Genomic DNA, 23343 nt, shown 5'->3' with positions numbered 1-23343 from the left:
AGTGGCCTCCAAGCTGCAAGCTGAAGTGAGCAGGAGTTAGCCAGGTGAAGAGGAAGGGAAACAGCTTGTACGGCAGAAAGCACCGCAGACGCCAAAGCCTCATGGGGGCAGAACCTCAGAGCATTTGGGGCCTGGCCAAATGCCAGAGTGACCGAAGCATGGTGAGCAAGGGTGAGGCGGGAGACCAGACAGGCTTCTGTTGGCCGGGTTGAGTAATAATTAACCATGGAAGTCTTCTGACCTCTTGCCTCCATATTCTTCTTATCCCTTCGCACATTTGTATTGCTTTGTCTTCAGCTCCAGCTTTCTTTTCCAACTGCTGTTTGGGAGCTGGCATGAGGACTTAGATCCTGGAGGTACCAAGGGATTTAAAGCCTGCACTGACAAGTTTATCAAGGAAATATATTTAAAAATGTCCTACCAATAAACAAAGACAAATGTTCTGATGTTCAGGCACAGCATCAATACTGAGGAATAAACTGGAAGTGCATAAATGAGACAGCGAGGCAGAGTAAAACCAGCATGGGATTGGAAATCCACAGACGGGGGATCTTTCTGTGGATTTACCTGTAACTCTCCTTCAACCTCAGGAAGTCAACTGGTTTCTATGAATCTCAATTTACACTAATATAAATGAAGGAGGTTGGAGACTAGAGCATCTCTAAGTGGCTTTTCCAACTGTAAAATTCATTCTATGGCTCTTTAGTGTTTGATAGAAGGAAATAATAACTAACACATTGAATATTTACTATGGCAGTTTACATATGTTAGTTCACTTAATTCTAGTTACGCTTGGATTCAGGTATTACTACCTCTGTTTTGCAGATGAGGAAATTGAGCCTTAATGAGGTTTAGTAACCTGGAAAGAGTTACAGCTAGTAGGTGGTGGGGTGCTGAGTTGAGAGGGTCTGTCTGATCCTATAGCCCATACTCTTTGCATGGTAAGTACTGGAAAGTAAACAGCCATCTCAGAGTGTAGATGAGTGTAAATAATTAGGCAATAAGCATTCTTTGAAGTCCAGTTTCACACCAGTCCCATGGAGTGGATCACATGGAATGAAAATACTTGCATGACTACTTAAGTGTATGCAGCTAACACTGGTCCTGAAAGGAACTATAAAATAGGCCTCCGCTAATTTCTGTTTTGCCTTCCAAATAATTCAATATTCTTATATCATCATCATCCTTCCCCTTAGGGAAGAAGTCATCTGATCAATTGTTCTCTTCCTGTTGAGGAGGAGTAACACATTCCATTATTAGGTGCCTGATAAACATGTAATGAATGAATGGTTCATCATTACCAGTATCATAAGAATATACAGTATGTGTGAAGTCATCCAAAATACAAATTTGAATGTTATGTGAACTTTAATGGAATTTAAAAATAATTTTAATTGAAGTTAAAAAGTTTACTATTTAGTTGGCTATAGATTCACCAAGCTCAGGCTGAAAGGAATTGCAACTATCATCTGAGTTGGCACTGTCTTAATAGAAATAATGACTCAGGGCTGGGTGCAGTGGCTCACGCCTGTAATTCCAGCACTTTGGGAGGCCGAGGCGGGTGGATCACCTGAGGTTGGGAGTTTGAGACCAGCCTGATCAATATGATGAAACCCCATCTCTACTAAAAATACAAAAATCAGCTGGGCATGGTGGCATGCACCTGTAATCCCAGCTACTCGGGAGGCTGAGACAGGAGAATTGCTTGAACCTGGGAGGCGGAGGTTGCAGTGAGCCAAGATCATGCCATTGTACTCCAGCCTGGGCAACAAGAGTGAAACTTCATCTAAAATAATAATAATAAAAAAAGAAATAATGACTCAGCTACTCAGGAGACTGAGGTGGGAGGATTGCTTGAGCCCGGGAGGTGGAGGTTGCAGGGAGCCAGATTGCACCACTGCATTCCAGCCTGGGTGACAGAGAGAAATCCCAACTTCCAAAAAAAAAAAAAGATTATGAAAGAAACATACGTAATTTTAATTTTTCCAGTAGCTACATTAAAAAAGTGAAAAAGGGGCAAAATTAATTTTAATAATATACTTCATTTAACCTAATATGTCAAAAAATTACCATTTCAACATGTAATCATTATAAAATTTTGAATTAGGCTTGCTATTAAAATCCTATTAAAATTCGAGGACCCCTTAATTTGTGGCTCATCTGTAAAGTCTTCCCTGACTACTCTCCCTCTAAACTGTGTAAGATTTACTTAGGCTAACAGTTGGGTTTTTAAATTATTTTTAAAATTTTTATTGCGACAGGGTCTCCTTCTGTTGCCCAGCTGGAGGGCTCAGTAACACAGCTCACTGCAACCTCGACCTCCTGGGCTCAAGTAATCCTCCCACCTCAGCCTCCTGAGTAGCTAGAACAATGGGCATGTACCAATGCGTCACCACGCCCACCTAATTTTTTCATTTTTTGTAGAGACAAGGTCTCATTATGTTGCCAGGGCTGGTCTCAAATTCCTGGGCTCAAGCAGTCCTCTTGCCTCAGCCTCCTAAAGTGCTGGGATTACAGGCTTGAGCCACTGTGCCTGGCCCTAACAGCCCAATTTTAAAGTTGAGTAGTTTAATTTACCTCATTTGACATAAAGTTCTCCCTTATTTTGAAGTTTTAAGCAATTAATTGAAAACATGTCAGAGTCTTAAACATGTTATGAAAGGATAGCTAGTTAAACGATTTCATTCAATCCTCAGAATTATCACCAACCAGCCATTTTGAATTCATCGGCTCTTCGGCAAATTGCAGAAGGCACCAGTATCTCTGAAATGTGGCAAAATGACTTACAGCCGTTGCTGGTAGAGCGATACCCGGGATCCCCTGGAAGCTATGCTGCTCGTCAGGTGAGAACATGGGACATAAACCTCAAGCTTGTGTGAATACTTTGCTTTCCCATGAGGGATAATGTTATGGCTGAAGTTCTGAGGTGTCTAATATTCAGATCTGTCATCTTATTCACCAAATAGTCAACCAAGAAAAATCAAATGGCTGAGAGTACATGTCTGTTCTGAATTAAATGGTACATGTTAATGTCAATAGTTTATGTGTGAAATCTCTATTTGGGGTACAACATTACACAGTCCTTCACTCTTGACCATTCAGTAACACACCCCGAGGCTCCCAATTAAGTTTTCTTGAATCCTAAACAATGAACAGCAACAGGCTTAGGGAGTCCTTGCTTGAAGGTTGTAGGTCAAGAGTATACTGTCAGGCCATCACTCGCCTTAGGGAAATTGTATTCTCCCTGGAGGGAGAGTTAAGGCTGGTGATAAGCTACATTTCTCCGGGGCAGTGCTTCTCAAACTTCTGACTCTGACACAAAGTAAAAAAAAAATGAATTTTACATTTTATACACACAAACGTACTGGCATATTTAACTGAAACAAAACTTCCATGAAAAATATCCTTACTGCATTTTACTGCAATATGGTCAGTTCTATTTTATTGGTTCTTAAAAAATGCTGGTCATAACCCACTAAACTGATTTCAAGACCCATTGATTTTACCACTGTTGTGGAGGGTAGAATAAGCTGGGCCAGACCTTGGATGCCTCTTTGCCTCCCTGATGTCAGTCTTCTTAGCAATCTGAAACCTCACCTCTGAATATCTGTTTTTTTCAAACTAGCCCCATTTTAAGGGGTCACTTGGGAAGTAATGGGACTGGCTCTTCACATCCTCTTCTGAAACTCTTCAGGCAAAAGACCTTGGCACCCACTGCTGTGCCCAGAATGAGAACTGCAAGGCGCAGGTGCCCAGCTCTGAGCTCTTCCTTTCGATTTCAGAGTCTCGCTCTGTCACCCAGGCTGGAGTGCAGTGGCGCGATCTCGGTTCCCTGCAACCTCCATCTCCTGGGTTCACACTATTCTCCTGCCTCAGCCTCCCGAGTAGCTGGGACTACAGGCGCACACCACCACACCCGGCTAATTTTTGTATTTTTAGTAGAGACGGGGTTTCACCACGTTGGCCAGGATGGTCTCTATCTCCTGACCTCATGATCCTCCCGCCTTGGCCTCCCAAAGTGCTGGGATTACAGGCGTGAGCCACCGCGTCCAGCTGAGCTCTTCCTTTCTGCCCGGTGTACAGCCTCTGCCTCTCAGGCTAGCCTAGATATCCACATGTCTGTCTCCCCATTAGCCTCTTGTCTTCCATCTGAATAGCTGTGGCTTCTCCCAAGGAATTAGACGGTAGACACCCTGCAGGCAGCTTAGTTCTGTCTAACCGTTAGGCAGAGTGAAGAATAATAGCAATGATGGCTGACTTTCACTGAGCAGTTTTTTCTGGGTCAGACACTTTACTGAGTTCTTTGCATAGATCATCTCATTCAGCCTTCAGAACAGTGTGTGGATGCTATTATTATCTCAATGTTAGGAATTTAAAAAGATCTGAGGTTGAGGTATATGAATTAACTTGCTCAAGGTTATACTTGTACCAGTGTTGAGGCCAGAATCCGCTTGAGATCTCTATCCTATCACTGGAGAGCTGGGAGGAATCAGCTCTGCTTTGTGCACTCAAATGTCTCCAGCTCTCGATCTTCTCGTGCCCAAGTTGGAGAGTGAGGCACATACCATTCACTTTAACAATATTCCCTGGTCCTTATCTCTCAAGCATTTCCTTAAAAGAAGGCCAGGGCACTTAATTGGCATTTTCCAATAGCCTCAGTTCTTTGTTAGAAAAAAATCTAGGTCTATGATGCTTACTCTTCCTATTCAACTCAACCTTTTTTATTTTCCCATACCATTTGCCCAGAGCGCTGTATATAACCAGGAATGATATGCATACTTCAGGCCTGAGGTTCCTCGCCTGCAGGCTCTGGAAATCCATGAACACAATAAACATTGCTAGTTGATCTTTAGCTTCAACAGAATACAGTATATAGGATACATAATATACATAGATACTGTTGTGGTTAAAAAGATACATATTCATTTAAAAGTGTTACTGAAGTTTCAGTAACGTTCTCCACTATCATATGGGGGTGGAGGCAAATGAGAAATTTATGGACAGTATTTTAGAATGTGTTGGGAACTACTGCTGGGCTGCCTATGCATGGGCTGGCTGATGGCTATGTTAGATATCTCACTTAGATTCCATTTTAGAATTTTTTGAGAAGAAAATTACCATTAATTTTTAGAGACCTATCTTCTAAGCTGTGGAAGACAAAGGAATTCTCATTTTGAAAGTGAGGTACATGACAGAGTAATTATGAGGGAACTACACTAATGGCCTTAATTTGACTAAGATTAGATCCTTTCATGTAGAATTGAATTGAAACAAAAATGATTGAACCTTTTTTTTTCTCCTGAGGCCTTTTTGAACACTAGATGAGATGTTTTATAATTTAGAGTTTCAAGGTTTTAACTAGAGAAGATCCTCAAATATTAAAAAAGGGTAAACTTGATATAAAATTGGTTTGTGAATTAACTTTTGTAGTTACCAGTAAAGATATGCATTACTATGGATTCTCTTTTACAGAAAGAGAATATTTTGGGGGAACCCTGTCCCACATTATGCGTTTTCCTGGTCTCTGATCAATGACCCCAAAGCTGCCTATTGGATTATTAGGATATTTTTATTTTGAGGAGATAAGTTATTTGTTAAATAAATAATTTGAAGATAATACATTTGGGGCTATTTCATTGATTTATAAGATAGAAATAAAAAAATTTAAAAATTAGGATGATAAAGTCTCACAAATGGGCAAGCAATATCCTTTGTCTAAAAGAGGCAAACTAGAAACTTCAGGGGGTAAAATCCCCCACAGGTGCACATTGCATCTGAGCCACCGAAACTGAACGTCATCAGGTACATAGATCCCAGGTGCACCCTCAGTCCAGCCCCCTAAGAGGAGGAGCCCGAGGGACTCATATATGGTGCACTCAAGAGTAAAGAGGTACCTGAGTCTTTGGGTGGCAGATGTCAGCATCCTGACGATGATGTGTTTGCAGACTTAGCACAAATACTGGAAAATCGGCTTCCTCCAAACAAATCTGGTCTACTGATGTCATTGTTTCTCAGAACCTGGAAACTAGAATTTATGTTTAATTAAATGAAACCCAGGATCATTCACTAGTGTTAACCTAGAATAAATCCCCCTACCACTCTTTGGAAGTAGACTATCTTGTAATAGCCTCTCTCTCGCGCTCATGTCTTCATCTTTGTACTTTTTTTCTTCTCTACTCAGTCTCCATCTATCTCTGCTTTATCCCTATCTCCATCTCTCTCACTCTTTCTCTTTCTCCCTTTTTCTCTCCTCTCCATTTTAAAACATAGATATATGGCAACCCAAAGTGTGATCTATATTCTAAATTGCCTTTCGGCACTCCTGGAGGGCCCAGCCCTTTGCTGCTTTGGCACTGGGGAAGCGCAGCTGCTTTAGAGTCCCTGCCACAGCCACGTACTCCTGCTTAGGGGTATTTGAATGATAGTAGTGGTAGTTTGGGGAGTTCCCCTAGAGACTTCTGGTGGGGACTTGTAGACTAAGTCTGAAAGCCAAAAACAAAACAACAAGGGATATTGGTGAACTAATTAGATTATGCAGCCAATTTGATGGTTTATAAAGATGATTTATCTTAGCTGCTAAGATAAACAAAAAATATTTACACTGAACAAAAAAGTTGCAGGGCTTGGTGCGGTGGCTCATGCCTGTAATCCCAGCACTTTGGGAGGCTGAGGCAGGCAGATCACGAGGTCAGGAGATCGAGACCATCCTGGCCAACATGGTGAAACCTTGTCTCTACCAAAAATACAAAAATTAGCTGGGCGTGGTGGCATGTGCCTGTGATCCCAGTTTCTTGGGAGGCTAAGGCAGGAGAACTGCTTGAACCAGGGAGTTGGAGGTTGCAGTGAGCCAAGATTGTGCCGCTGCACTCCAGCCTGGCGACAGAGTGAGACTCTGTCTCAAAAAAAAAAAAAAAAAGTTGCTTCAGGAAAAACTCTTTTGAGATTATATGCTGATTCTCTTATGGATTTTAGTGTCAACAAGGTCATCAGAAATTATGATGAAGACCTGGTAACAAGTTGAGAAATAAGTTTGTGTGTGACTTCTGAGTAATGCTAACAGATATATTTTTTAAAATTCCAATTCATTTTGTGAACTTGCAATCTGCAATTCGTGTTGAAGAAGCCATTTTATGGAGCATTTTATCATCTGGATACCAGATGTTCTGGAGTATATGCTTTTTTTCTTTTAAATGACCCATTTTATGGAATTTTTTTTTTTTTTACAGTCCAGGGATAACTCATTTTCATAGTCTGCAGAAAAACTCATGTTAGATGCATAGTGATTTCTCTCTATTCAAACTACTAATGCTTTGTATCATATAGTTTTATATATTCTCATTAAATCAATTCATATTTACTGTTAGAATGAACCCATATTTACTGATAGCCTACTGTGAGCAAAGCACAGTACTACAAATTGTGGAGAGTTATGAATGCTGATTTCAAAAAAGGTTATAAACATTTATTTTGATGATGTGATAAGACAGCATGTAAATTTGCAATAGAAAAGTTAAGGTACTGCATACACAATGCTATTTAGGACAAAGTCCACCCACTATAAAAAGCAAGGAGTCTCTAGCTGGGGAATCATTTGTTTAGTTGGCTTTTGCAGGACTGACTGTAGGATCAGTGTCCTCCCGCTATTTAAATTCCCCTTTCCTTGGAAGCTTCCTGCCGCAGTTGTTTTGAGCCTCTTGCCTACGTGTCATGTCGCATTAGTGAGCACAGGCCACATGGGACTTGGCTAGGATAGAAAATCCTGTATTTCTTAGGAGGAAAAAAAAATAAATAAAAGCCCTCACATTCATTTCCAGTTATTCACTTATCATCTTAAGGTCCATCCCAGATCTAAACTGTCTAGATCTGAACTGTTAGATCTGAAATGTTGGTTTTTGGTTAGATGTTAATTGAAGGACAAATTGTCAGTTATTTTGATGTTAGTTTGTCATTTGACTTTTTATAAAAATAATTTAAGGCAATTTACAATGATGTATATGATATTTGAAAAAAAAAAAAAAAAAAGGAACAGCCTGGGCATGGTGGTTCACACCTGTAATGCCAGCTCTTTGGGAGGCCAAGGTGGATGGATCCCTTGAGCCCAGGAGTTTGAGACCAGCCTGGGCAATATGGCAAAACTCCATCTCTACAAAAAACCAAAAAAGCAAAAAAAAAAAAAAAAAGTTAGTCAGGCATGGTGGCATGTGTCTGTTATTCCAGCTACTCAGGAGGTTGAGGCAGGAGAATTGCTTGAACCGAGGAGGCAGAGGTTGCAGTGAGCTGAGATTGCACCATTGCACTTCTGCCTGGGTGACTGAGTGAAGCCCTGTTAAACAACAACAGCAACAACAAAACAAAACAAACAAACAAACAAAAAACCAAGGAACATAGGAAAGTGAAGCCAAGATAAAATAAGCATGGGAAAAGGCAAATGAATCAGCAATGAACTCACCTATAACTTCTCACATCACAAAGTCTATAATATGTTCTTTAAAAAAATACTTCTAGTTTCTGAAGTGATGCTACTTTCTCCACCTGTTGCTTTCTTCTGTCAGTCACAGTGTTGCCTTATAAGGCTCAAGGTGGCCAGCAGAGATGGGGAAAGAGATTCTCTTTTATATTTGCCAGCATTTGCAGTGCGTCTCAACCTGCCTTGGGTGCAGAGGGAAAGCTGCTTGATATGTTATTATGGTTCAGGGTTGCTCACTAATTCTTAGAGTGAGTGGAGATCTGAAATAACCCCAACCACCCCCTAGCTATGGGAGCTTTCTACATTTTCCTTAGCAGGTGAGCATCTGTATCTTTTATTAGTGTTCATTACATATAAAGCATTTGCTGGACTTGGACACATGTTATGCACTTGGGACAGAAAGAGCTACCATTTGCAGTTCTTGTTCTTGAAGAGCTTAGAGATAGAGACCTGTAGGATGCTGGTTTACTTAATTTTTTAAACATGCCTTTGTAGCCTCCTAGAAATATTAAAAGTGTACTTTACTATTACCGAACTGCATCTCTGTCTCCTGACTTGTAGACATGTCCATAATATATTGTTAAAGAGAAAAGCAAGGGGAGAGTAATGTAAAAGGTAGGATTCTTTTCCTACAAAAACATATGCCCCTCTGCCAAATATATGTGTTTGTATGCTACTGTAGGTTTGCATAAGCAAGGAGAAGATATGTCGAAAGATCTGCATCAAACTATTAACACTGGTTAATATTAACATTGGTTGAGATTGATTAGTAAGAGGAAGTTTAAGGGAGAGGCAAGAGGATTAGCTTCTCTTTTAAACAGGACAAATGCTATTATTACAATAACAATACAAAGCAATTATTAATTGCAATAATATTGCTATTAATGCAATAAGTATGTATTGCAATTTTAATTTGAAAGGCACTGCTTAAAGTTTTAGAATCACAGTTAAAAAACGAAAGCCGTTTCTTTAGATCTAAATTTTTTGTTTTTTTGTTTTGATCAGCACATCATGCAGCGAATTCAGAGGCTTCAGGCTGACTGGGTCTTGGAAATAGACACCTTCTTGAGTCAGACACCCTATGGGTACCGGTCTTTCTCAAATGTCATCAGCACCCTCAATCCCACTGCTAAACGACATTTGGTCCTCGCCTGCCACTATGACTCCAAGTATTTTTCCCACTGGAACAACAGAGTGTTTGTAGGAGCCACTGATTCAGCCGTGCCATGTGCAATGATGTTGGAACTTGCTCGTGCCTTGGACAAGAAACTCCTTTCCTTAAAGGTATCTGTTTTCTGCTTGTTGATTCCTAGGATAAAGTACATTAGCAGTAACTCAGAGTGAATTCTAGAATCCTTGGAGGAATGAGAAGGCCATTTAGAAATGGAGACTTTTGGTACATTTTTATTGTGAATATTAATTGAAAGATTGCATGATTTGGAATATCAACCATGGGCAATAAACCTAAGATACGTGGCAATGCATTCATTAATTGGCACCTGATTTCTCAGCCTTGGATGCACATTAAATTAAATGCAACATTTCTTTGTGAAAAATGAAGACAAAAGTTTGTTTCAGGTATCGTATGAGAATTGTGTTTTATAATGAACTATGTTTATTTCTTCTTCTTTCTATGGCCACGAAACATCACAACCTTCTGATCTGAGAGATGGTGGCTCTTGGGTTGGAGGAGGGAATTGCAGTAAAGTGGTTCTGAAGTGGAGAGCGGGTAATTCAGACCTATCAAGATGAAAAACATGAAGCAGAAATGCATTATTGTTATTATCTGTGAATCTCAGCTCCATTTTATGTAGCATAGCAGAGCTTTTGTTCTGCTCTCAGCTCAAAATACTTCTGGGACTCTCAGATGTTATTTCAGTCTTGGTGTTCTTAAGGGTATATTGGAAAAAAGTGCTAAACTAGATGAAGACATTTTGTTCTGATATCACTCATAACCAAGTAAACACAACAAAGCAAAAACAAAAAACTTTGTTCGCAGGCAACAAATGCTTTGTTCCCCGCTCAGAGCTTTATGAAGGGTCCAGCCTTTGATACAATGGGGATAAAGAAGTAAAAGGTTTATCTTGTAATGGAAGTAATAGAGATATTTGGTTCTATTTTTGCTGGATATGCTGAACTTGAAGAAAGCAAGACTTGTTTATACCCTCTCAGTCTCCTTTTCACTTCTTTTTTTGGTTTGTTTTGTTTTCTGAGCCTTCTACAGTCCCTTTGTCCCATGCTTTGCCCTGCTTTTAAGTAGTTTCCTTCTCCAGCAATTGGATGAAGGAGTTCAGAAGCTGATGCAAAAGTCTAATTTTTCATATTTGCACTTCTAGTATAAGGACACAAAATGAAGTATGACTTGAAGACATTGTTCTGTGTAATGGATATATTTTCTCTGAGTGAACTCCTTTGCTTTTTCCCATATAGCTCATATCTGCTTTTGGCGACCAGAAATATTGATAGAAAGGTCTGAATGAGTTATTGAATTGGGGTCATCCTTAAAAAAATTCGAATCAACATGTACATTCTCATAGTAATCCTTTCTGTTAGAGATAAATGGTTAGGTGGGGGATTTTTTTAAGAGGCTGTTTTTGAATGCAGACTTTGAGAGTATCAGATTTATTCTTCCAGTTATATGTTTTAACTAAATTTGTATTGAGAAGTTAAGTTCGTCAGCTGTCATGGATTGGGTAGACGGTGGTGGGAAGTGACCTGAAAGAGCTCTGGATAAGTAGACTGGATTATTCCCAACTCTTCATAGCCCCACTTCTCTCCAGTAATAGGACTGTCATTACACATCCACATCCTTTGCCTGGTAACTTTGCTGTGTCCTCCCACTGTAGCCTGTTGAACTTCCTCATCCCTTCACTCTGGACTTGGTTATTTGACTTGCCTTAGCCAACGGGATGTTAGTAGAGGTGACACAAGCAGAGGCTGGAAGTGTGCTGGTGCCATTGGGCTTGCTCTCCCTTGTCTTTGCCATAACCATAGGAATGGCATGCCCTGGCTAGCCTGCCAGTCCCAGCAGAAGGATGAGACACCTGGAGCAGAACCAACCTCGCTGACTGCACAGTGAAGCAGAGCTGCCCCAGCCAAACCCATTCTAGATCAGCTGCTCCCTAGCTGACCAACAGAGGTTATGTATCCCAGGAAGATACATAATGGTATTTTAAGCCACTGTGTTGATGGGGTGTTATTCTATTCTATTATTGCGACATTAGCTAACTGATACAGCCTTGAATGGGGAAAGACTGCAGATAACCCACTGACTATGTGAACGCTGGTAGTTAGGCATTTGTAGTGTTACCACGAAGACCTTCATACATCAGGCCAGTCAGATTCTCCTAGCTCCAAGGTACTAGGCTGAGTTACTAGCAACGAAGGCCATGGCTATTTTTCTGCCATTCCTGAAATGAAGCAAAAAGAGCAGGTTGCCTCATGGGACTCAGGATGAATGTCCACAACAGTTTATTGCTGCTTAAATGAATGGATATTAGGCGAACAGAATGAAAGTAAATCGTTGTACTGATCAATGGAGTCACCCAGCTGTTGAAGTTTCACTGAGGTACTTGAACTGTCAAGCCTGCAAGAGATAAAAACTATCTCCGTTTGCCTCTGCCCTGGGCATGAGCAGAATGCCTCTTGTCCCAACCGGTCCCATTCTGCCCTCTTGTTCTGTGATTATGTTGTCTGATTTGAAGCTAGAACTTTCAAGGCCCTTTAAACAACTGGAAGCTTAGAATGTCTCTACTGAAGTAAGCACCTTACAATTTTTGCCAATGAGAAAATCTGTTTAATTATTTAATGCTTATTAAACCCTGAGTGCATTTATAGTGCACAAACATGTCCTCTGCTTAATGCTCTCCAGGAGTTATGGAGGATTCAAATCAAATTAAACTGTCCTTTCCTCATGGTATAATTAAGGAGCAATATGAAATGATTAGCATACAAAATTAACTTAGTTTTCAGATGATAAAGACAATTTTTTTCTCCTTTGAAATCACCGTTAAAACAATCAGGGAAACTCCGTTTTTTGAAGAAACTAGAGAACATCCGTGAATAGGAACCACAATATGAAGACAGAAGTTGGATGGAGAAATGGCAGATGACATATCAGAGTGGAGAGAAGTCACACTGTCCTGGAGAGGGAAGAAATGGAAGAAGCCAATGGTTTCCCTGATAGAATCCTAAAAAGGCTCAGGGATTAGAGATGTGATAAGCTGAGGAAGGCAGAGGTGAGGAAGGCGCTGGTGTGGAGAGTGTTTGTAAGTCTGTCTAAGGAGTATGTGGATGTAGAGATTCTCACCCCACACCAGGCAGGTAGGTGAGTGCCCCCTTGTGCCTTTGCCACAGATGAGAAAATATTTTTCTGGAGAAGTTGAACCAGGGAGGTTATGGAATTGAGAATAGCAAGTATACAGGAGGGTGACAGTGAGACACCCCATGGAAATCAGGGAGATTAGGCAAAAGCCTACACATTGAACAGGGAGATCTATAGTTTCTCTCCCATCTTCAGCACCAGAAAGCCATCAGATAGGAAACTGGAGGATTCTTCTTCAGACAATGTGAACCACCCCGCAGAAAAATCCCAGATGGTGACATTCAGTAATTCTCAATGAAAACACTGGCTGGGCACCAGATTGCCTTGCAGTGAAGCCAACCAATCTGTGTCTCCAACCAGCATTTTAATATCTTATTCTTTAACATGAATGAATGTTAAAGGATGACCAGACATTTGAGGACAGACTCCAGCATGAAAGAAAGGGCCTGGAGCAGTGGCTCATGCCTGTAATCCTAGCACTTTGGGAGGCGGAGGTGGGAAGATTGCTTGAAGCCAGGAGTTTGAGACCAACCTGGGCAACATAGTGAGGCTCCCTCTGTACAAAAAAAAAAAAAAATTAGCTGGTTATGGTGGTACACACCTGTAGTCCTAGCTACTTGGGAGGCTGAGGCGGGAGGATTGCTTGAGCCCAGGAGTTCAAGGATGCAGTACACTATAATTGAGCCACTGCACTCCAGCCTGGGCAACAGAGTGAGACTCTGTCTCTTAAATAAATAAATACTTTTTTAAAATGTAAAAAAAAAAAAAAAAAAAAAGAAAGCAAAACAAATAATACAAATTTAAAATGAAGTTGGAGGAAATAGAGCAGAAAATGACTTAAAGGACACTGTTCTAACATTCTTATAGAGATAAGAGGAGACATTATATCTATGAAACAAAACCAGAATGCTGCAATAACAGAACAATTGGTCAATAAGAAGGAGCTTTTGGAAATTAAAATTTCTATTTTCAAAATAAATAAATCAATAAAACAGTTGGATCCTAAAGTAGAAGAAATATCTTTTTTTAGAAAGAGGAATGACAAAAAGGAGATGATTATGACTTTTGGAGAATAATTGTAACAATTCCAGTAGGTCATATAAAAAGTATTGGGAATGAGAATGGCACTGGACTTCTCAATAGAAACTTTGGGAGCTAGAAAACAATGAAATTATGCCTTAAATATTTTAAATAAAAATAATTTGCAACCCAGAATCTTCAGACCCAGAAAAATTAAATAGGAAAATAGAATGAAGACATTTTCAGAGGTAAATCTCAACAATTTTCACTCCCATGTACTGTATTTTTCCCCTGGAAGTTGCTTAAAGCTGTGCTCTAGAAAAATCAAGAAAGAAATCAAGGAAGAGGGAGTCGTGGAGTTCAGCTCACTGGGGGTCCCATATAGGAGAGGCAGAAATCTGCAGGTTGATGGTGAGGGGAGCCCCAAGATAACAAACAGATGGGCAGCAGGCCTAGTGGTCGGTCCAGGCTGGAGCAGGCAGCAGAGGGCTCCGGAAGGGCCCATTCTTAAAAAACAAAACCAGACAGACACGAGAAATAAAGGTGTGATAGTGTCTGGAACGCTTGACCACATAATGGTGAAGACATATTAGGCTCAAAGAAAACAAAGCAAATGGAAAGAGAGGCCTGTGGTGAGGAATGGTGGGAAACAGGTTTGCAGAGGCAGGACGAACTGGATCGGGATGTTTGTGTATATAGAAAAGGACAGAAAGAGACAGATCCCCACTGGTTTTTGGTCTGAGTAACTGCAAGGGTGGTTTTGCCATCCATTTGGTTGAAGAGACTGTTGGTAATACAGATTTCCAGGGGAACCTCAGGAGATGAGTTTTGACACTTTTTTCGAAGTGTCTATTAACGTCTATGTGGAGATCTTCATTTGGCAACAGAATATGTAGTCTGGAGATCGGCAGTGAAGTCAGGGCTGGAGATATATTTTTTTGGAATTGATATTTACATGTATGTGTGTGTTGTGTTGTGTGTGTGTATTATTACAATATAATACAATATAATATAACATATAATATGTATATATAGAGAGACCAGCCTGGGCAACATACTAAGGCTCCATCTCTACAATATTATTATTATTATTATTTTAAAATAATTATATTAAAAATTTTATATATATAACAATACACACACAACACAGCACACACATACACACACACACACACAACACACACATACCCACGCATATATGATTTAAAGCCTCAAGAAGAGATATCAAGAGAGTGAGTGAGTGTGGACAGAGAAGAGAAGAGAACCATGAAGCAATCCCCTGAGGCTCTCTAGTGTTAAGAGGGAAGGGAGATGAAGGGAGCCATTAGTGCTAAGGTAGGAGGAATATGATGTCTTAGGAACCAAATGAAGCAAGTGTAGCCAGGAGGGAGTAATTAACTGTGCTGAATGCTGACAATAAGTCAAGAGAAATGAAGACTGAGAGTTGACCACTGGATGTAGCCATGTAGAGTCATTGGTGTCTTGACAAGAGCAGTCTCAGTACACAGTGGAGATAAAACCCAACTGGGCTAAGTTTAAGAAGCGGGATTGGAGACAGTGTGAATAGACAACTCCTTCAAGGGGTTTTTCTATAAATGGGATTACAAAATTGGGCAGTAGATGGTGGAGATAGTGAGGTCAAATATGTTAAGATGAGAAAAGCAACAGTATGTTTGTTGGCTGATGGGAATTATCCAGCAGAGATAGAAAAGTTGATGATGTAGGAGAGAAATGGTATTTGCTAGAGCAATGTCCTTGAGCAGATGAGAGAGGATAGGATTTTGTGCATAAGCAGGGAGACTGGCATCTGATATGAGCATGACAGAAAGAAATCAAGGTCATCGGTTGGGAATGAAGATGGGTGAGGTGGCAGGGAGAGGAGGAATGTGAAATCCTAGAAGAGTGCCAGAGTGACTGAACTAAGAAAATATAGCATGACTTGCCAGTCAACATGAAAGGCCAATGTGAGGTTTGTGGTCATGAACTTTAAGCAAGGCCAGACAGTGTGGTTATATATTTTTTTCTCTGGCAAGGTTTAGCTGCATGAGTGCTGGCACGAAGTAGGTAGAGTATGTTTTTGCCATGAAAGTTTGACCAAGCAGAGAGGGGCAAGGGAGTTGAGATTGTATGCTAGTGAGTGACTGGCATGATTGACTGGAATTTAAGCCAAATATAGAGTGAAGTGAGGACATTATGGGGGTGAAGGACCGTGAAAAGGTGAAACATTCAGTAGATTAGGAGTTCCAGTGGGATTGAAGGACTTTGGAGTTTAGAGTACCAGGACCAATCTGAAAGACAGGGGTTATTGTCAGACAGAGGAAAGTGTAAAATCAGTTAGAATTCTAGTCACTCTTCTTAGTTCCATTCAAATACTGTCTTTTTCATAAAGCCTTCCTTGACACCCCCAGGATTTTGCTTCTCATTCTATCCAATTTCTAGAGGACTTTTATGTTACATTTGTGGCTGGTGGCACATTTTGCCATGCTCATGTATTTGTTTTATCTCTCCCCAACCCAACTAAAGTATAGGCTATTTCAAGGGAAGGGCTATAATTATTATTCTTTGTGTCTGTAGCATTCCTAGGGCAGACTCTTGAAGCTAGACTCAGTACAAAATTGAAGACTTAAATAAGGTGAGAAGCAAGAAAGATTTACAGTTGTTTCAGGTTGGATTCCCCAGGAAGCACCCTCTGATATGGAGTTTAGCATTCAGGTCACTTATTAGGGAGTGGCCTTGGATCAACACAGGTATCAGGGAGGGGAAAGAAATGGTGTTGGATGGAGGGAGAAGTCGAGCTGCAGTGCAGGTTCAGCAACGGCCTCAGCCAACCCCTGGGGAGCTCTGGAGATATGATGGCTCTTTAGAGAGTCCCCTGTACCCGTGTAGGTCAGCACTGGATGTAAGACACTCCCGGAAGGTGCAGCTGAGGCAATTCCTAAAGTGACTGACGGCTCTTCCAGCAGCTGAGGCAACACACCCTCCTGTAGGGGAAGTGGGTGGTGTATCACACGATTCATCACAGCACTTTCATTGTTTCAAAATTCTGTGAGGAGTAAGAGAAAATATAAAAGACTTCTATTTTCAGAGGGAATGGAAGAAGGTGGTTTATATGGGTGAAGACTGTGGGAGGTGTGATGACTTTTGAAGAGGAAGTGGTGTGGAATAAATTTTGCCATAGTTTCACTTGCTTTGGTGTCTTCCTTTCTTTATGGCACATCTATCTTTTTGCCCAATTAATAGAAAATCATGCTATTTTTCCTCATCACAGTATTTTTTTGCTATGTTTTTATTGTTGTTTTTACCAGACTGTTTCAGACTCCAAGCCAGATTTGTCACTCCAGCTGATCTTCTTTGATGGTGAAGAGGCTTTTCTTCACTGGTCTCCTCAAGATTCTCTCTATGGGTCTCGACACTTAGCTGCAAAGATGGCATCGACCCCGCACCCACCTGGAGCGAGAGGCACCAGCCAACTGCATGGCATGGTTAGTCTGGGCAATTTCCGTGGCACTGTAGCTGTAGGCTCTGCCTCCAAGGAAAAGGTTGCAAAAGCCAAGTAAAGACCTAAAAATGCCACAGCATCCTTGGAGCACAGTGTTTATGGTAGAACATTCTTTGGCAGGCATTGGGTTTTTGAGGAATCCCAGAGCTAAAAAGAATGATTCTGAGCTGGCACTGTGGCTCATACCTGTAATCCCAGCATTTTGGAAGGTTGAGGCGGGAGGATCACTTGAGCCCAGGAGTTCGAGACCAGAGTGGGCAACATAGGGGGACTTCATCTCTACGAGAAATAAAATAATTAGCTGGGTCTTGTGTATGCCTGTAATCTTAGCTACTCAAGAGGCTAAGGCAGGAGGATTGTTTGAGCCCAGGAGTTCGAGGCTGCAGTGAGCTATGATTGCTCCATTGCACTCCAGCCTGGGCGACAGAGGGAGACTGTTTAAAAAAAAAAAGAAAGAAAGAAAGAAAAATTACTGGTTAGAAGCCATGTTTGACTGAGCTTAATTAAAATGATAAAATGATGTAAAAAATTGGATTACAGGAACATCAGATTCAGTTGGGCTCAATGGGAGCACATTCCCCCAGTACTGTATGGAGGCGGAGAGAGCAAACCCGTTCTTTCAGGCTTTTATAAGTCTGAAGAACATGAGGCTTTGGGAAATGGAATAAAAGAGGGGTGGGGGTGAAGAATTTCCTTGGTGGCTTCAAAGTATTACCGTGACTCCAGTGTGACTATGACAGTTTGATGTGTTGGTTTTGATGTGGCATTTTTGACATGGGGGTGGGGATATTTTGATGCTGCCTTAAAACCCTGCTATTATTACTAAGTAATGGTGCAACACACAGCCTCATTTTCATCCCCATTCCTGGGCCCACACTCCATCCCTAATCCCTCCCCCGACCCCTGCATCTTCTCCTGACTCTGACTCTCTTCCCATATTTGATCTTCATTCTGTCCCCACATCTTCACTAACCCCAGCTTGGAACCTCATGCTACCGTTGAGACTTCTTTCTCCCCAGTGCCTTCATCCCTCCCTGATGCTCACCCCATCTGTGAACTGATAGCTTATTCCCAGCACCCCCACTCATTCCTATCCGTTGCCCTATCACTGACCTTCACCCTATAAAAGTCCAAATGGTCACATTCTGTGTCCCCTATGACCCTAACACACCTCCAGTTGGCATTTGCTCCCTCCTCTTATCCATTGGTAGCTCCTAATGGGCCAGGGGAATGTGGTCGGCATCTCATTCATTCACTTGTGCCCAAGTGCCCAAAAAGCATTCAGAACATATTCACAAGAGGAGAGGCCTGGTTGATCAGTAGTAGAACAAAGTTATTTATCAGTCCAAATATATGAAGCCACAGTGATTCATGTATTTGGACTGATAAATAAATTTGTTGAATGAAGATCTTTTTTTTCCAGAAACAAACCCTTAATAGATTATCCAACCTTGTGAATATGTTCCTATTTCAAAGAAGCCTATTTTTTCCTACGATGAATATATTGAATTTTCATTTATGAATTTATTCATACTATGTCTTTAGGATCACAGACCCTGAAAATATTTATCTACTGTGTGTTAGGATGTACGCTAAATATTTATCCACGCATTATTTTACTTAGATAAATCAGGAGGTCTTAATCTAGTGAGTAGTCTTCAGAGAGTCCTCGTGATGAGATGATAGAGAGCTATAACAAGAAGGAAGCTTTAGAGATCAGCTAGTTTGAGCTTCTTATTTGATACACAAGGAAATGGAGATCCAGAGACACAATGTTATATAGCTCCTGTACAATGAATTTTTCTTAGATGCTACTTGATCAATAAATAGTTACTATCCAAGTGCCTTCCTTTGGGAGTTTTATCATTACAGATTAAGGATAAAATGGCTAAACAGAGTGGATTAGAAGATCAGATAGGCTTGGACTCCTTTCTGAAAATAAATGTATGCTTCTAAAGTTCACAAAATATTCATCCAAATGTCTTCTTTCTAATTTATCCTTAGTGATATCCTCTTGGAGTTACATACACAAATAATCAATAATTTGCTATTTGTCCACATTACATAAGCAAGATTTAAAGAGTTCTCCAAAATAATTAGCATAAAATGTTAGTAAATCTTTGGTTCATTCATATGGCTTGCCATATTATTCTCAATTACTGAAATGCAGTTAATTTCGACTGATTGTATTTCCCTATTGATGAATATAAAATGCGTTTTGGTGATGGTGATTAAACATTACTTTTTCTCCCTCAGGATTTATTGGTCTTATTGGATTTGATTGGAGCTCCAAACCCAACGTTTCCCAATTTTTTTCCAGACTCAGCCAGATGGTTTGAAAGACTTCAAGCAATTGGTAAGCACCACTGTTATTAATGAATAAAACATAATTTCTTGCTACTGACAGATACTACATTTTAAAATTTAAAATTTATAATTTGGTCAGGCACAGTGGCTCACGCCTGTAATCCTAGCACTTTGGGAGGCCAAGGCAGGCAGATCAGCTAGGGTCAGGAGTTCGAGACCAGCCTGGCCAACATGAAACGGGGGTTTCATGTTTAATAGAGATGGAGTTTCACTAAACAAATACAAAATAAATACAAAAATTAGCTGGGTGTGGTGGCAGGCACCTGTAATCCCAGATACTTGATAGGCTGAGGCATGAGAATCACTTGAACCTGGGAAGCAGAGGTTGCAGTGAGCCAAGATGGTGCCATTGCACTCCAGCCTGGGTGACAGGGTGAGGCTCCATCTCAAAAAAGAAAAAAAATTATAATTTAAGTATATGATTTAAATGTGTAATATACTTTATTGGCTTTTTTTCTTGCTTAATTGATTAGTTTATTATTCTTTTCATCTTTGTAGTAAGCCCAGTTTATTTTCCTGCATGAAACTATATTTTGAAATGGATACATAAAATAGCACATTTCATGTTTGCACATCCTTAAAAATGGTTTGAAAATATTTGAAAATATTTTCCCAGAGTCCTGTTTGAAGCATGTAGAATGCATTTCGAGAGGAAAGTTTACTCAACAAAGCATGCTGGCTAATGATGAATATGATGTCCTTATAATGATACCAAAAGATATTCTTCAGTTTTTCTTTTCCATCTCTGTCTTTGCCATCTTCTATTTTCTACCTTATCCAGATATTATTTTCCTTTAAATCTAGTACAATCTCTGCCAATTTTCCAAAGAAGCAAGAGATCAGGATGAAGAGTAACTAGACCCTTTAAGATTTAGAGTCAAATAAATGGGAGTAGACTAGGCCAGACCAGGTCAGGCCAGGCCAGCCCAAGAAACGTATGTATCTATGTCTGAAGAGAGGAGCTTGGGGCTTGGAGAAAGAAAAGGAGAATAACTTTGTACTTCCACCCTACCCAAAACAAAACAAAACAAAGCAAACTCTTCAGGCATCAGGGAAAGATGAAAATGACATTGATCTTTATTGTAGAATCCAGGCCAGGGGGCTGCTTTGAAGGCAAGAATTTCATGCTAGAAATTCCTTATTAGCCACACAAACTTCTTGGAGCAAGATAGACTTGTATTACTTCTAAGCGATGGGAAAAACACTGCCATCATAACTCACACTTTTGCCATGAGTAAAGAATTTGTCTGGAATCTTAGAGAAACTTCTACTTGAACTTCAGATGCACGTCATTGACAAATTTCATTTCCTAGTTTGAAAGAATTACTATAATGGTGTTATTAATATAAACTTCTTGGGCTTCTTCCTTGTAGCATGTTTTCCTTACTTTGATGGTAGCCTCGAGAAACTGAGTTTGGCTTTCTTCCAAAGATTTTGTGCACTTTTAGTATGTCCTGTACCAGAATGAACTTATGCCAATAACTTGCACCTTCATTCAATTTTAACCCATTGTGCCCCTCCTATTGGTATTTACATTTCAAACCATATCTCTAGTTGTATAAGAAAAAGTTGTGTCTCATGATAAAGGAATTACAAGTATCAATAAACAGACAAGAATATTGTTTTTGGTGGTAGTTAGGGCTTTCTCAATGTTCCTAGAATCATATTACATATGATTAATTACTAGTTGGTTTAGTTTTACCCTAGCTAGTTCCTAGCTATCCTAGGAAGTTTCATTTGGTTGTCTTATAATATTCACGTAATCTCTTGTCATCTTGTAACACACAATATGTGACTTATGTAGGCCAGTGGTTCTCAAACTTTAAAGCGCATCAGAATCACCTGGAGGGCTTCTTCCACACAGATTGCGGTACTCCAGCCCTGGAATTTCTGTAAGTCTGAGGTGGGACCAGATAGTTTGCATTTCTGACAAGTTCCTAGGTGTTGCTGATGTTGCTGGTCAGACATCACATTTTGAGAACCACTGATGTAGGTCACACTAGGTATCCCTTTCCCATAGAGTGTCCACTTGATATACTTCATCTCTACTCTGTTTGAGTATTCCCCTTCTAAGCCCCATATCTCATCTAAGGCATTCTTCCTGCAGCATCTTGGACCTATAAGCATCTACACCTGCACCTGTGTTCCCCCTTTCCACCCACCTGTCCTCTGTTTTTTTCATTCTCTATCTCTCCACTGTTCTGTGGAGTTTCTACCTCTAAGGAGGTTCTCACCTGTAAGTTTAGAGCCACATGTGACTCTTCTTTCTTCCTGCTCCAAAATGTACACATCCCTATTCAACCCAGATGTTTATTGTCATGGGTGTGGCCATGCTTGCTGTTGCATAATCTTTTAAAAATTATGGACACATGTGCTAAGATTTCAAACTCCTTAAATAAGGATACATTATGAGTCTTGATCAGATAAAAATAGTTGTTCATTTACTGTATAATTGTCATCTACAGAACATGAACTTCACGAATTGGGTTTGCTCAAGGATCACTCTTTGGAGAGGCGGTATTTCCAGAATTACAGTTATGGAGGTGTGATTCAGGATGACCATATTCCATTTTTAAGAAGAGGTAATGTGTGTGTCTGTGTGTGTGTGTGTGTGTGTGTGTGTGTGCGCAGCCTGATTTTGGAGTACAACGGTGGGATATGAGAAAGTACACAGATGATGATGAATTATCAGCTGTCTTTATATGGTACAGAGCTCCCTCTGCTTGAAGAATGACCCTTTCTAGTTTACTCACTGGAGTAATGCACATTGTTATAAGTTGGTTCTTTCTTAATAGGTGTTCCAGTTCTGCATCTGATACCATCTCCTTTCCCTGAAGTCTGGCACACCATGGATGACAACGAAGAAAATTTGGATGCATCAACCATTGACAATCTAAACAAAATCCTACAAGTCTTTGTGTTGGAATATCTTCATTTGTAATACTCTGATTTAGTTTATGACAATTGGTTCTAGAATTGAATTCAAAAGTCAAGGCATCATTTAAAATAATCTGATTTCAGACAAATGATGTGTGGAAACATCTGTCCTATAGATCATCCTATTCTTAGGTGTCTTTGGTTATCAGATCAATTATAGAATAATTGTGTTGTGATATTGTGTCCTAAATTGCTCATTAATTTTTATTTACAGATTGAAAAAGAGGGACCGTGTAAAGAAAATGGAAAATAAATATCTTTCAAAAACTCTTTTAGATAAACATGATGAGGCAAAATCAGGTTCATTTATTCAATGATAGTCTTCCAAACAGTACTTAAATAGCGGTTGGAAAATGTAGCCTTCATTTTATGATTTTTTCATATGTGGGAATCTATTACATGTAATACAAAACAAGCATGTAGTTTGAAAGCAGTCAGATTTCTTTGAGAAATCTTTGTAGGGTTAATTTTATGGAAATTACAATCAGAATTAAATGCTATGTTGTGATGTCTTTTTTTATATATAAAAATAATGATATAATTTAATGCATAGTCCAGTTTTTATAGGGTTTTGCAAATTTAACGTTCTCATTGTAAAAATAATAGTCAATAACAAAAATTTTGGAAAATGGAGAAAAGAAGAAAACTATAATCCTATTATATTAACAGAATCACCATTAGTTCGCTTTTTAGTTTTTCCTCACTTTTTCTTTTTTTTTTTTGAGACAG

General features: G+C 39.9%; 1 protein-coding gene across 1 annotated transcript in view; it reads left to right on the top strand.

The window, feature by feature from the left end:
* The window catches only part of QPCT (glutaminyl-peptide cyclotransferase), a 28578-nt gene extending 5464 nt beyond the window's left edge, over positions 1-23114 (top strand). Inside the window, exons 2-7 of the mRNA XM_009237390.4 lie at positions 2697-2843; positions 9473-9751; positions 17117-17293; positions 19567-19666; positions 22143-22259; positions 22473-23114. Of these exons, the coding sequence (XP_009235665.2) occupies positions 2697-2843; positions 9473-9751; positions 17117-17293; positions 19567-19666; positions 22143-22259; positions 22473-22618 (966 nt within the window). The 3' untranslated portion in view covers positions 22619-23114. The remainder of the gene's footprint in view (positions 1-2696; positions 2844-9472; positions 9752-17116; positions 17294-19566; positions 19667-22142; positions 22260-22472) is intronic.
* The last annotated feature ends 229 nt before the right edge of the window (positions 23115-23343 follow it).

The sequence above is a fragment of the Pongo abelii genome, chromosome 12, assembly GCF_028885655.2.
Source record: "Pongo abelii isolate AG06213 chromosome 12, NHGRI_mPonAbe1-v2.0_pri, whole genome shotgun sequence".
NCBI classification, from domain to species: Eukaryota; Metazoa; Chordata; class Mammalia; order Primates; family Hominidae; genus Pongo; species Pongo abelii.
Note: the sequence above shows the minus strand (reverse complement) of the source record. Positions and strands in the feature narration are given on the sequence as shown.